General features: G+C 55.4%; 1 protein-coding gene across 3 annotated transcripts in view; it reads right to left on the bottom strand.

Annotated features, from left to right (window-relative positions):
• Positions 1-8154, bottom strand: part of RAB26 (RAB26, member RAS oncogene family) — a 201739-nt gene extending 193585 nt beyond the window's left edge. For 2 of the 3 annotated variants that reach the window (XM_075899857.1, XM_075899859.1), the window contains exons 1-2: positions 7673-8154; positions 1852-1962 (exon numbers count right to left, since the gene is read on the bottom strand). In XM_075899857.1, coding sequence (XP_075755972.1) covers positions 1852-1962; positions 7673-7882 — 321 coding nt within the window. In that variant the 5' untranslated portion in view covers positions 7883-8154. The remainder of the gene's footprint in view (positions 1-1851; positions 1963-7672) is intronic. The other variant, XM_075899858.1, reaches the window with a different exon arrangement.
• Positions 8155-13191: the final 5037 nt, after the last annotated feature.

Here is a 13191-nt window from a genome sequence, read left to right as displayed (position 1 = left end):
GGTTGTTGGGTTTTTAAAAATATAGACAGAAAAACTGACGGGCAATCAAAATATTTTAAAAAAACCAACAACTTACATTGGGGACAAATTTTACTTAAGTGTGTCGAGCGGACAGCACCGAGCCGCGCTCTAGGAAGTCAAGGCTGCTGTATTAAGTTAAAACCGCAGGAGGAACGCAGCACATAGAACGTAACAGCTGGACACTCTCAGAAAAGTGTGACTGGAAGATGCCACGTGGACCCTAAATAACCACGTGCAATGAGGACCTCTGGTTCAGGTCTTCTCCCAAGCCAACGCTGAGCACACACAGGGTGCCCAGAACTGTGCTAAGTCCGGGGTCGCACACGCTTGCAGGAATCTGCGGCATCCCTTCTGACTGAGCTCTGGCCTGCTTTGCTGGTGGGTCCCCAGCCCCTGCAGGGACCACGCCTGGCTCTACTGTAAGCAACCTGCCCCATCACTCGGACGCTGCCTCTTGCGAGCCTGGGAACCCTCCCCACAGCTCAAGGGCTGATGCCCAGCGCAGACAGCCCACATCTGGAATGGAAGCCCTGCCCCCAACCAGACTTTCATGGAACCCTAGAACCGGAAGGGATCTCAAGAGGTCGTCGAGTCCAGTCCCCTGCCCTCATGGCAGGACTCAGCACCATCTAGACCATCCCTGATAGAGGGCTCTCTCACCTGCTCTTCAATATCTCCAGGGATGGAGATTCCACAACCTCCCTGGGCAATTTATTCCAGTGTTTAACCGCCCTGACAGGTAGGAAGTTTTTCCTAATGTCCAACCTAAACCTCCCTTGCTGCAGTTTAAGCCCATTGCTTCTCGTTCTATCCTCAGAGGCCAAGGAGAACAAGTTTTCTCCCTCCTCCTTGTGACACCCTGTTAGGTACTTGAAAACTGCTCCCATGTCCCCTCTCAGTCTGCTCTTTTCTAAACTGAACAAGCCCAATTCTTTCAGGCTTCCCTCGTAGGCCATGTTCTCTGCATCTTTCATCATCATTCTTGTTGCTCTTCTTCAGACCTTCTCCCATTTCTCCACCTCTTCCCTGAAATGCGGTGCCCAGAACTGGACACAACACTCCAGCTGAGGCCTAGCCAGCGCAGAGCAGAGCGGAAGAATGACTTCTCGTGTCTTGCTCACAACGCTCCCGTGAATGCCACCCCGAGTCATGTCTGCTTTGAACAAGAACAGTGGGGAGGGTGGAGTTCAAATGGCGTCTCCCCCTGCTTCTCGCTAGGGCTCGATTCGCAACGGAAGACGTGCCGAGGCGCAGGCAAATTTTTTCACGTTCATAACTGAGGCGGAAAGCCCGCAGGTCCCCGGGCACTGAACTGTGGAACCTCAGGATGCCGCAGCTCAGCCTTAGCACCAGGGAAGGACTCCTCCCCTTGTTCTCACAGACACTGGTGTCTGCGTGAACCTCTCTCCCCCCATGGAGGCGCTCAGCTCATGCTAGTGAGCTCATACGCCCCAGCCATGAGGTCATAGGCCTGGGAGCATGACACCACAACACACATCCGCCAAAGCAGCCACTCAGAGTACAAAATTCCTGCATGTCCGACAGGCAAGTTCCCGGCTATTCCCAGCCTCCAGTGATAGAAGAGACGTTTTCCCGCAGCCACGGGGGCAACACACAGTATTCCAGACACATAACGCAATGGCTGTGCAAGGCCCGCGTGCCGAACCCCGAAGGGGCTCTCACAGGAGGGGTGCAGGAAATCTCCACCCCGGCCAATCCCGAGAACTCGGAAGTTGGCATTTGCCATTCTCAGAACAGCTGGACGCAGGGGGTGGGGAGGAAGAGCCGTTAAGAAGCAACATTGCACAAAGCTGACCGAGGACTCCTTACCCGGAAGTCGATCCCCACCGTCGAAATGAAGCTGCCAGCCAGGAACGCGCCATCTTTAAACCGCACCAGCAGGCAGGTTTTGCCAACTCCAGAGTCACCCACCAGCATCACCTAGGACAGAGAAAGGAGCACAAGACAAGTCAGGCGTGGCTGGAGAGAGGAGGGGGAGGGTTTTCCTTCATTACACGGAGGCTGGTTCCAACAGGAATCCTCATGCACTCGGCGTTAAGCAGGTCAGCAGTGGCAGGCTTGGGGCTATGAGAGGAGCCACGTTTATTCAAATCCAAGAGCGGGGAAAAGTTTTCTATGATCATAGAATCCCAGGGCCAGCAGGGACCTCAGGAGGCATCAAGTCCAGCCCCCTGCCCAAAGCAGGACCGACCCCGACTCAATCATCCCAGCCAGGGCTTTGGCAAGCCGGGACTTAAACACCTCTAGGGATAGAGATTCCACCCCCTCCCTAGGGAACCATCCCAGCGCCTCCCCACCCTCCTCAGGAAATCGTTGGATTTTTCCAACCTAGACCTCCCCCACTGCAACTTGAGCCCATTGCTCCTCGATCTGCCCCACTGAGACCAGCCTCTCGCCAGCCTCTTTGGAACCTCCCTTCTGGGAGTTGCAGGCTGCTCTCAAATCCCCCCTCACTCTTCTCATCTGCAGACTAAACAAGCCCAAACCCCTCAGCCACTTCTCGTAAGTCACATGCTCCAGCCCCCGAATCATTTTGGTCGCCCTCCGCTGGACCCTCTCCCACGTGTCCACATCCTTTCTGTACATTTAAAAAAGTTATTTAAAAGAATCACTTGTCTGCAATTGAAGAGCCCTCTCCTCCCCCCGCCCACGTTGGTGTCGGGCTTTCACTAAAGGAAGAAAAACTCCAAGACAGCTTGCTATGAAGCCTGTGGATCAGCCTTGCCATGGCCAAACTGCTGGTCACATGACATTGACAGCCGATAACTTTACGAATCTGGCACAAGCTTCCACCACTTCAAGAACATCTGTTCTCCTTGTCTCATAGCACAAACAGCACAAACACAAGGGGACTTCCAATGAAATCGAAAGGTGGTAAAAAGAAAACTGACGAGTGACTTTTTTCTATCCCATGTGACATTACACTGTGGAACTCGCTGCCACAGGACACTGTGAAGGCCAAGAATTTGGCAGGATTTGGCAGATTGACTAGTTATCTTTAGAAATCTCCAGTTCTAACGACAAAGAGTCTTGTTATTCCTTCCAAACGTTCTGTTAGCAACATTAAACTTCAGTTCGGGGTTTAAGCCAATCTCTTAACTTTTGTAAAGCCAGATGACGGCTAGTAGGGGTGGCAGATTAATGTAAACCAGCTACATGCCATGGTGCGGTTCCTGCACCATCCTCTAAAGTATCTAGCTCCTCTCACAGACAGGATACTTGGGTACATAGTCCTTGGGCCTGATGTGCTATGGCAAGTCCTATGTTATATGCAAGTCACTGGGCCTGCAGGCGGTGGAGCGGTAATAGAATCTGACCCTTGGTTATTCTGAGTGCACTAAACGTACGTTATTTTCCCAGACATCTCATGTAACCCGGCAATTTTTAAACTCCACGTTAATAATCCTCACTAGATCCTCAGGACACTCTTACACAGAGCAGCCTGTATGTACCAGCAAGAGCAGTGTTCCTCATAGGCTGTGCCCTGGTGCAGCCTCTCAGGAGAGAGTCAAATGCTGCCCAGCTGATTAGCAGAAATCACAGCTAGTATCTGCTGGTGGTGCCCATGCGCACATGCCTTGGTGCACATAAAATTATTCCGCACATGGGTGGAAACAAACGAGAGGGAGCCTTAGGAGTTATTGTTCTTCAGCCTAGGAGGCTACGCCCCATTAACAGGAGCACGTGCACACGTCAGTAACGGGGCCCTGAAGCTTGTGAAGATCCAGGTCCCTGTCTCTGTTTCACCAGTAGGGAAACGGTGGCTCAGTGGAGCAGGTGCAGCCCAGAGAAGTCAGTGGCCTGGCTGTGAAGGCGGGGAGCCCCCCCAGTTTGCATTAGCTTCACTGGGTTTTGTGGGTGCCCAGTACTTCTGCGGGCCTATCTCCAACACCCACTGAAGCCAACAGACTAGCTCTGAGCTCTGGGCCCCAAGGGACTCGCTCAGTGGGGAGCGCGACCAAGCATCGCGTCCACCAACGCGATCCCCGCGGACCCACCCCACGCTAGGCACACGCGAGCCTTAAACAGGGGGTTTGCCAACCCAGCCAGGCAGCCGACGGCCTCCTTCCCCAGCTCAGCTCTCGGCACCGGCGTCTCGCCCGGCACCGTGCAATCAACAAGCTCGGCTCCCGGGTGAAGAGAGCTGTGTGGCTCGCAGCGGGGGAGCCGTGCCCTCGGCTTGTGGTCCGGGTACAGTTCCGAGTCGATGGCTCAGCTCCGGATGCGGGATCCCACGTCCGCCCGAGGACGCGGGGCTGTTCTTTGGGACACCTTTTGTGCCCGTCGCCGGGGCCGGGCTAGCAGCACAATCTTACAGGTGCAGAAACGGGGACCCTGCAGCAAGGGGCTGGTTTTGACAGCTGCGCTGGTTCTTGGCCGCTCGTGCCCCTCACCCATCTCACAGGGAGCCAGGTTCTGGGCTCAGGTTCTACGCAGGCACCAGCGTATTGCCCTGACGTCAGCTCACAAGTCTACAAGCATCTGGGAGGTCGGAACGTAGCCCCAACCTGGTTCTTCTGCACGCAGCCCGGATCGCGGAGAAGGACTCGAGCCCTCCGGCATCCCCTGCTGGCAGCTCCCTGGCTGATCTGAAGCATCTGGGGGGTTTCGATTCAGTCCCTAACGGAGCAGGCGTCCCAAGCAGGAAAAGAACCAGGAGTGTGGACAGGCCCTGCCCGCTTCGCAGGTCATCCCAGCTGAGGCCAAGGAGGGGAGGGGCCAGAGAGACTGCTCCAGCCTCCAGCCCTGTGGACGTTTCAGGAGCACTGAATTCACCCGGCCCAAAGCCCACGAGGAGTCCGATTTCACTAGCCTCCTGCAGACGCCAAAGCCTCACGCTTCTCTGTACATTGCGTCAAGATGCGCCCCTTCCTGCAGGGGCAGCGGCTTGCTGGCACCCAGCTTGGCCCTCGGTGCCGGCGGGAACGGAGTTAAAGGCCCACAGCTGGCTGGGGAAGTGGCATTACCAATTTGGGCCAAACAAAACCAGTGCTACAAGGGTGTGTGTGGAAAGGGGGCCCTGTCACCGCATCGGGACTGACACTTAGATCCAGCGTGAGCGGTGCCCTCGAAACACACGGCACAAGCTGCCCAAGCCCTCCGAAAAGAAACAGATGCAAATGAATGAAATGCAGCAGCAGCAGACAGACACAGCTGGTTGCAGCTGGCGAGAGGAACACGCTCATCTTGCTTTAGATGCTGCAAAGAGGGGTCGAGAAAGCTCCTGTACCGTGTCGGAGCAGGACGCGTTGCAGGCGGCAGTTTCAAGGGTCAGTAGAGAAGAGGGTTTGGGGTTTTTTTTTTTTTTTAAGGGGACTAGAAAGGGATTTGCATTTCAACCACCCGCTGGATGCTGGGCAGATTGTGCCGCTGTACAAGACTCAGAGGGAAACCTGATGAGTCTAATTTCAATGCAGAAGCCCAGCGATGAGGAGTCAGAAGAGAACGGAGGGGGTTGGGGGTCTAGAGGCTAGGGATGTTACATAACGGTTAACCGAATAGTCAATTCACCTCATGAATTCTTATCGGTTACTTGTCTATTCGATAGTCCCAGGGGGTGGGGCCGGCAGCCCGTGCTCCATCCCCACTCCTGAGGAGCCCCCTGCCTCTCTGCGCTGCTGCCTCTGGATCAGAGGCAGCAACATGGGGTGCCAGGCAGGAGCTGGTCCGCAAGAGGAGCCAGTTTGAAAAACCGATACAGCAGCCACTGTGGGGAGGTGGGGGAGGAGGTCTGAGCTCCCAGACCCAGCGCAAACTGGAACTAAGTGGGGCTGCCTGCCCCACCGGTTCCTAATACACTTTCAATGCAGTGCTGCAGCAGGGGTAGGTCCCGGACCCGGCGCAAGCCAGAACTGAGCCAGGCTGCTGGCCAATCTGTTAAAAAATGTACTGGCGGGCGGGGGGAAATGCGGGTAGTCGATAGCACTAACCGATTAACCTTTGCTTATCGGTTAATCAGTTCATCGCCTGCACTGTTACACCCCTACCAGAGGTAGAGCCGCTGAACAACGCCCTTCCCAGGCCTTTTTCCAGCAAACCTCTCGCCCACAAGCACCAGAGGAAAAGCTGCCTGCACAAAAGGCCAGGCAAGTATTTAGTCCGGTCTTTGTACAGCACCGAGCACTGGCGAGCCCTAGTCCACAAGCACCGCTACCTCCGGGCAAAGCATCGAATCCTAGAACCCGAAGGGACCTGGAGCAGCCAAGTCCGGTCTCCTGCCCTCCGACAGCAAAGCTCACGTCCAGAATCCAGAAGCAACTCCTGCACCAAGGGGTCAGTGATGTTTTAGAGCGCCAGCCAGAGCCACAAGGACACAAGATCCCAAAGGGCAACACCCTGCACCCCTTAGTCCCCACATTCGTTCTGGCACTCGCTGGCCATGCGGCTTGTTGCCACACAAAACACCTGCAGCTAGTTCCTTTCGGCCACATTTTTCCAACTGCGCACAGGGTGGATTGGGGAGGGCGGTGGAACAGGGAGGCTGCCAGGGAAGGGAGCAGCACAACCGGTAGCCTAAAAGCCAGCCAGGGAAGGGGAGGGCGTGTGCATGGCCTGCTGGGGCCAGCCAAGGGGGATGGGAGCGCAGGTGTCCATGGTAAACTGAAGCCCAAAGGAAAATCTCTGCTCTGCAGGGCTCCCTGCAGCCAGTGTGTGACCAGGGGAAGGGAACTTTTCCCGGAGCCTTGGAGTCAAGGGGGGGGGAGGGGGGACGACTGGGGACAGGTTGCCGGAAGACAGAAGGATCTCGCTACCCAGCCCCCCCCAGTCCACAGCTCTCTGCTCCGCGCTCCAGCCTGCCCCAGAGGGAAGCTGAAGGGCTCGGTCCCAGCCTCGCTCCCCCGGAGCCCGAACTTTGCGCGGAGCCTCGCGGCCGGGGAGGGCCAGGAGCTGCCGTCCCACGTGCGGACCCGCCCTCCACCCCCATCTTTAGCCCGTTCCCATTTTCCCCTGGACCCGGTCCCCTGATCCCCGGTGCCGGGGATAACACCCCCTTTCCGGCCCCCGCGCCGGGGCTCTGCTCTGCGCCCGCACCCCGCTGGGCTCTGGGGCTGCGGGCTCGCTCCTCTTGCTCCCCTGCGCCCCCAAACAGCCGCGCCACCGAGGCGGTTCCCTGCGCCCTGCAAGGTGCAGACACCTCCCCGTAGAACTCGGGGGGCGGCCTCATCCCCTCGCCCTGTGCCGGGCTTTCCCGGGGGCTCTGTGCGCCCCAGGCTCCGGAGCAAACTGCCCAGATATCGCCCTGGCCTGAGGTCTGAGACCCCCGTTTGGATCTGTGCGCGCTGGGACCCTCCCTGCAACAACGGGGCTGTGCGCTCCGGGGCTCCCCTGCCCCGTGCCGGGCTCCGTGCGTTCCCCACTCAGGCTCCCTAGCCCTCCGCGCAAAGCCTGCAGTCTGTGCGCCCCTGCCCAGCCCCCTGGCTCCTCGCCTGGCACCCCGCTCCCCTCCCCGACCCCCCGCTCCCCTGCCCGGCTCCCCGCTCCCCGCGCCCCTGCCCGGCTCCCCGGTTCCCCGCGCCCCTGCCCGGCTCCCCGCGCCCCTGCCCAAACCCCCGGTTCCCCGCGCCCCTGCCCGGCTCCCCGCTCCCCTGCCCGGCTCCCCGCACTCCGGCCCAGCCCCCGCTGCCCTTACCTTGAAGGCCACGTCGTAGAACTCCCCGCTGCTGCTCAGGGAGGGCCGGCTGGGCAGCACCACGCCGTTGAGGGGCAGCTCGGGGCTGGGGCGGCTGCCGCCCCCCTTGGCTCTGGCCCCGCCGGCCTGGCCGTTCTCCTTGGGGGGCAGCGCGGAGGAGGGCGAGGCGCTGCCGCTCCCCTTGCTCTTGAGGGTCTTTTTCCTGGACATGCCTGGGCCGGGCGGCTCCCTCCCGGAGCCGGCTCAGGTGCGCTCGGTAGCTGGAGCGGGGCGGCGCGTTCAGCGAGCAGCCTGCGCCCGCCGCCTGCAGGGGAGCGGGCGCATCCCGGCCCCAGCGCGCCCTGCCCGGCGCAGCCCCTCGCCTGCCGCCTCCCGGCCCCTGCTGGCTCCGGGCAGCCTCCCGCTGACGGGCGCCTCCGGCAGCCACTGGGAGCGCCCGAGCCCAGCCAGGCCTCCAATGGCAGCGGGGAGGGGCGGGAAGCAGCCCCGGGCCCCCCCGCGGGGCAGGGAGAGGGGCGCAGAGCCCGGCTTGGCTGCGCTCGCACCCGCCGCCCTGCCCTGGCTCTGGAGCGGCGCAAAAAGTTACTGGCGCTCCCCTGGGTGATGAAAACGCCCCAGGGTTCGGGCTCCCCCCGGAGCGCGCGCCCCCTCCCCCAGGAAGCCGCGCAAGCTGCATTTGCGCGCGCACCCCCAGAAAGCCGCGCAAGCTGCATTTGCGCGCGCACCGCCAGAAAGCCGCGCAAGCTGCATCCTTCTCGGAAAGCCCTGCAGGTGGCATTCGCCCCCAGGACACAATCCATTGACAAGCCCCTGAAAACATTAATTCCCCCCTTCCCCCAAAATATAATGCCTGTTCCACAGAGCCCTGCCACTGCACCATGCACCCCCCCACCCACACACACTCCCCAGAGAGCAGCCCTGGTTGCCTTTAACCACCGCCCCCCCCCCATGCAAGTGCACGTAGCACCCCAGTACGCACACGGAGGTTGAAACAATCAATTAGCCCATGTTGCTTCTGGGGCTAACACCAGCAGAGCCGAGACAACTCAAATGGGGGGGGAGGGCTGGGGGGCCTGGAATCGAACCTAGAACCTCTGGAGCTTGGTGCGTGAGCGCTAGAGCTAAAAACCAGCTGGTTCTCAGGCAGGGAGATCAAACTCCTGCTGGCTCCCTCTGTAAGTGGGCTTAGTGTCACTATCTGGACTAGTGCATTGCAACCAGTAGGTGTGTGGGTTACACCCCAGCCTCGCTGGGATCCAGTCTCTGAGGATCCCATGCAGGTAAGAGCAGCGTGGAATCAGGAGCCCTGATGCTAGACAGTCTGCAGGAGGCCGTCCCAGGCATCTGACCCCAGTGATCCCAGAGTCTCTCTGAATTCCAACTGTGTGAGCAAAGGGCTGCAGGACCAGGCCCTTTAACCAGCCTCAGAGCCTGGGAGGGGAACATTGAAATAATAGGCATGAACTCACAATCAGACCAACTACCCAACGCCACTAAGACAGAGCCAGGACCAGAAATCAGGTGTCCCTGCTTCCCAGGCCTGTGATCCGGCCAATAGACCACGTCCCTTTCCCGCCAGGAGTCAGGGCAGCGGAGCACATGGGCAGGAATGAGCAGCACCAGCAGCCCCTGGAGGAAAGTCCCGCACCTCATCTCTCTGTTATCAGCGCGGGCCAGGCCCCAGGATGGATGCGTTCCTATTGTCTCCGTGGCAGTAGATGAAATGTAAATCTACCCGGCCGGCTTCACAAGCTGAAATAAACAAAGATAGCGGCTTATCCCGGTCACATCACAGGAACACGCCTGCAGCTGGGGCGGTGAGTTAGCAAGAGCCGCAGTGGTGGAAACGTAGACACCGCCTCAGGTTTTCCTCTTGTCTTTTTCTCTTGCCAGAGATGGGGCACTCCAGAGCCCGGGGTGGTTTGTTCCAGACTTCCCCGGACCTGAGCCTTGCAACCTAGGAGTAGTCTGACTGCATTGCTGACTCCCCAGAAACGACTCCAGAAGAAGTAGGGGTCACCAAATGAAATGAAGAGGGAATAGGTTTAAAAAAAACCAAAGGAAGTTTTCCTTCATGCAGCACACAGGCAACCTGTGGAACTCCTTGCCAGAGGATGTGGTGAAGGCCAGGACTTTAACAGGGTTCAAAAACGAACTAGATACATTCACGGAGGCTAGGTTCATCAATGACTATTAGCCAGGATGGGCGGAGATGGTGTCACTAGCCTCTGATTGGATGACAGGAGAGGGATCACTTGATGTTTAGTTGTTCTATTCACTCTCTTTGGGGCATGTGTTCAGTCATTCTTGGTCTTGCTAGAGGACAAAGACTTAAAAATGTCAGAGCAGGGAGCTGTGTTAGTATGTAGCTGTAAAAACAAATTTGGACCGAGTAAGGACTTAAATGGTTCTCTCACTGCAAAGGCAACTTTCCCTCTCTTGGAATTCACACCATCAGCTGTTGGAGTGAATCACATCCACATTGACCGAATTGGCCTGGTTTACACTGGTCCTATGCTTGCTAAGTAATTGTCTTCTTTTGATATGCCAGTGTGTGCGTGCATATATATCCCCCACTTAGTGATGTCTGCTCCATGCAGCTGATGAAGTGGGTTTTACCCACGAGAGCTGACGCCCAAATAAATCTGTTCGTCTTCAAGATGCCGCAGGACTCCTTGTTGTTTTCAAAGAGCTATGAAGTAACTGCCCATCTTTAATTCATTAGCCGTGTGTGCCTGTGCGCGGCCGACAGTACATTCTCTAAGCAAAAGTGAAGCATTCTGTTCAGTACAATTCCTGGCAGGAAATGCAATTCACACGTCCAGGCTAAGGGTGGCACAAGTCGCCAGCCGTTCGATAGAGGTAGTACATGATGATGGCCTTTGCCTCTATGTCATGGGCTCAGATCGTGGAAAACACATGCCACCTTTCTTTATTGCAACACCGTCGCTGATTGTTTCCTCTCCTTGTGAGGAACAAAGAAAGGAAACAACGAACAACGGTGTTGCAATAAAGAAAACTCTCACGAAGACATTGCATCCAGCTTCCTGAAAGGACTTTAAATGCAGATTTTAAAGGACACCATTGTGTGTGTGTGTGTGGGGGGGGGGGGGGGGGGGTTTGACACATTTCTGCCTGCAGAAAGTACCTACTGTAGTTACCAGTTACCAGCAGCAGCTGGTAATATGTGAGTAGAGAGTGGGGTGGGGAGAAGATACTCACTAAAAATAGTTTCCTGTGCTTAAAGTTATCATGTGCCTTAGGATCTTGGTAAATCCTAATGGGTAGCAGGTTTAAAACTAATAAAGGGAAGTTCTTCACACAGCGTGTAGTCAATCTGTGAAACTCCTCGCCGGAGGAGGCTGTGAAGGCTAGGACTATAAAAGAGTTTAAAGAGAAGCTAGATAATTTCATGGAGGTTAGGTCCATAAAAGGCTACTAGCCAGTATGGGAAAGAATGGTGTCTCTAGCCTCTGTTTGTCAGAGGGTGGAGATGGATGGCAGGAGAGATGGCTTGATTATTACCTGTTTGATTCACGCCTTCTGGGGCACCTGGCATCGGCCACTGTCGGCAGACAGGGTACTGTGCTGGGTGGACCTTTGGTCTGACTCAGTATGGTCGTTCTTATATTCTATGTTCTTATATTCCTTTGTTGTTCCCCAGTCCTGCTCAGAAATCTGGAAGGGATAACCCGGGATATTAAACTAGCATAGCACCCACCTCTTATTGTTTTGTAATATACACTTTGTTTAAAGCAAGGCTGTCTAAATAGGGACCTCACCAGATCAGCTCCACAGCGTCTAAATGGATACTCGTGCACCGTAAAACGAGAGCAAGCCGAAACGGAAGTTGTGCACATGAATTACGGCGTGTGCTCGTTCATACTAAAGTGGAGTCCCACTGGGTTTCCTCTGGCGGCAAATAATATTTCTCAATTCTCCCACGCCCTCGGTCTGCAGCCCAGTTTACCCAACATCCCGCTGTGGGCCCCACCCTCTCCCGTTCCTCCCACCGCTGTAGAGTTTACTCACCCTCTGTATGCAAAGTTATGGAGATAAGGTTACAAAACCAATGGCCTTATAAAGCCTGAGCCGACTGAAGAGAATGGGACACCTCCCAGGGCCTGCACTGGATCGGCTTGCAGCGGCACCGAGACCTGCATGTTGGCCACATTTGGGGCTTTTCGCCCTGGTTTACACTAGGGCTTGATTTCAAAATAACCCCCCTTAGGTTGAATTTATAAGTGGAGCATCCACCTGGCCAAGCCCGTTATTTCAAAAAAATAGGCTGCTTAATTTGGAATCTGTATTCCTGCTTTTCATCAGGAATAACACTAATTCCGAAATCGTTTTTTTGAAATCGCGGTGGTGTGGACGCCCTGGTACTGCTATTTCAAAGTAACGACGCCCCAGAGTCATTCAAAGTAATTACTCCCCAGTGCTTCCTGGGGCTCTAAATCTGAGGTAGCACATTCACAATAACAGAGCCTGCCTTGGGCTCATTTCGAGACTTTTCCATAGTGGAGACAGGCTAGTTCGATTTTGAAAAATCAGGAGTTATGAAGTCGAATTTAGTTATTTTGAAATAGACTCCTAGTGTAGACATGGCCTTCCTTTCGCTTCAAAAAAGTCTCAGAGGGTACATCTACACTGCCGTGCTATTTCAGGATACCAGAGGTATTCCAAAATAGCTACTCTGTGTCTTTTGAATGCATCTGCTATTGCGAAATATAGCAGAGGCGCTATTTCGGCTTCCCTGAAAACCTCGTTCCACGAGGGATAAGGGATGCCTCAAAATAGTGTGTTATTTCGAAATTTGGTGCAGTGTAGATGTGCCACATTTCGAAATAGCCTGTTTCGACAACGAATCAAAATAAGATATGCAAATAGCGTATCTTATTTCGAGTTCAGAGTGCAGTGAAGATGCATCCAGAGGGGGATCTGTGTTAGTCTGTAACTTTAAAAACAATGAGGAGATCTGTGCACATTAGAGGCTAACCAAAATATATTGTTTCAGACAGGTAGCCCTGTTCGTCTGTAAGGCTACGTCTAGACGGCAAGCCTCTTCTGAAAAAGAGCGTCTAGACGACAACCAGTACTTCCAAAAAAACAAGCTGCTTTTTTGAAAGAGAGCACCGAGGCAGTCTGGAGACTCTCTTCCAAAAAAGCACAGTTTGCATCACATAGTGCCTTTTTTCGAAAGAGCACTTCCTTGTAAAACGAGGTTTTCCTCAGTTGAAAAAATTGTCGTGTTCTTTCGATTTACTTTAGAAAGAGCGCGACAGTGGTCTAGACACAGGAGAAGTTTTTTCGAAAAAACCCTGTAGTCTAGACAAGCCCTAACTGAAAAAACTGTAAAAACAACAAACAGTCCTGCAGCATCTTAGGGTACGTCTAGACTACATGGCTCCGTCGACGGAGCCATGTAGATTTGTTGTTTTGGCAAAGGCAAATGAAGCCGCAATTTAAATGATCGCGGCTTCATTTACATTTACATGGCTACCGCGCTGAGCCGACAA

Source organism: Pelodiscus sinensis, chromosome 16 (genome assembly GCF_049634645.1).
Source record: "Pelodiscus sinensis isolate JC-2024 chromosome 16, ASM4963464v1, whole genome shotgun sequence".
Taxonomy (NCBI): Eukaryota; Metazoa; Chordata; order Testudines; family Trionychidae; genus Pelodiscus; species Pelodiscus sinensis.
Note: the sequence above shows the minus strand (reverse complement) of the source record. Positions and strands in the feature narration are given on the sequence as shown.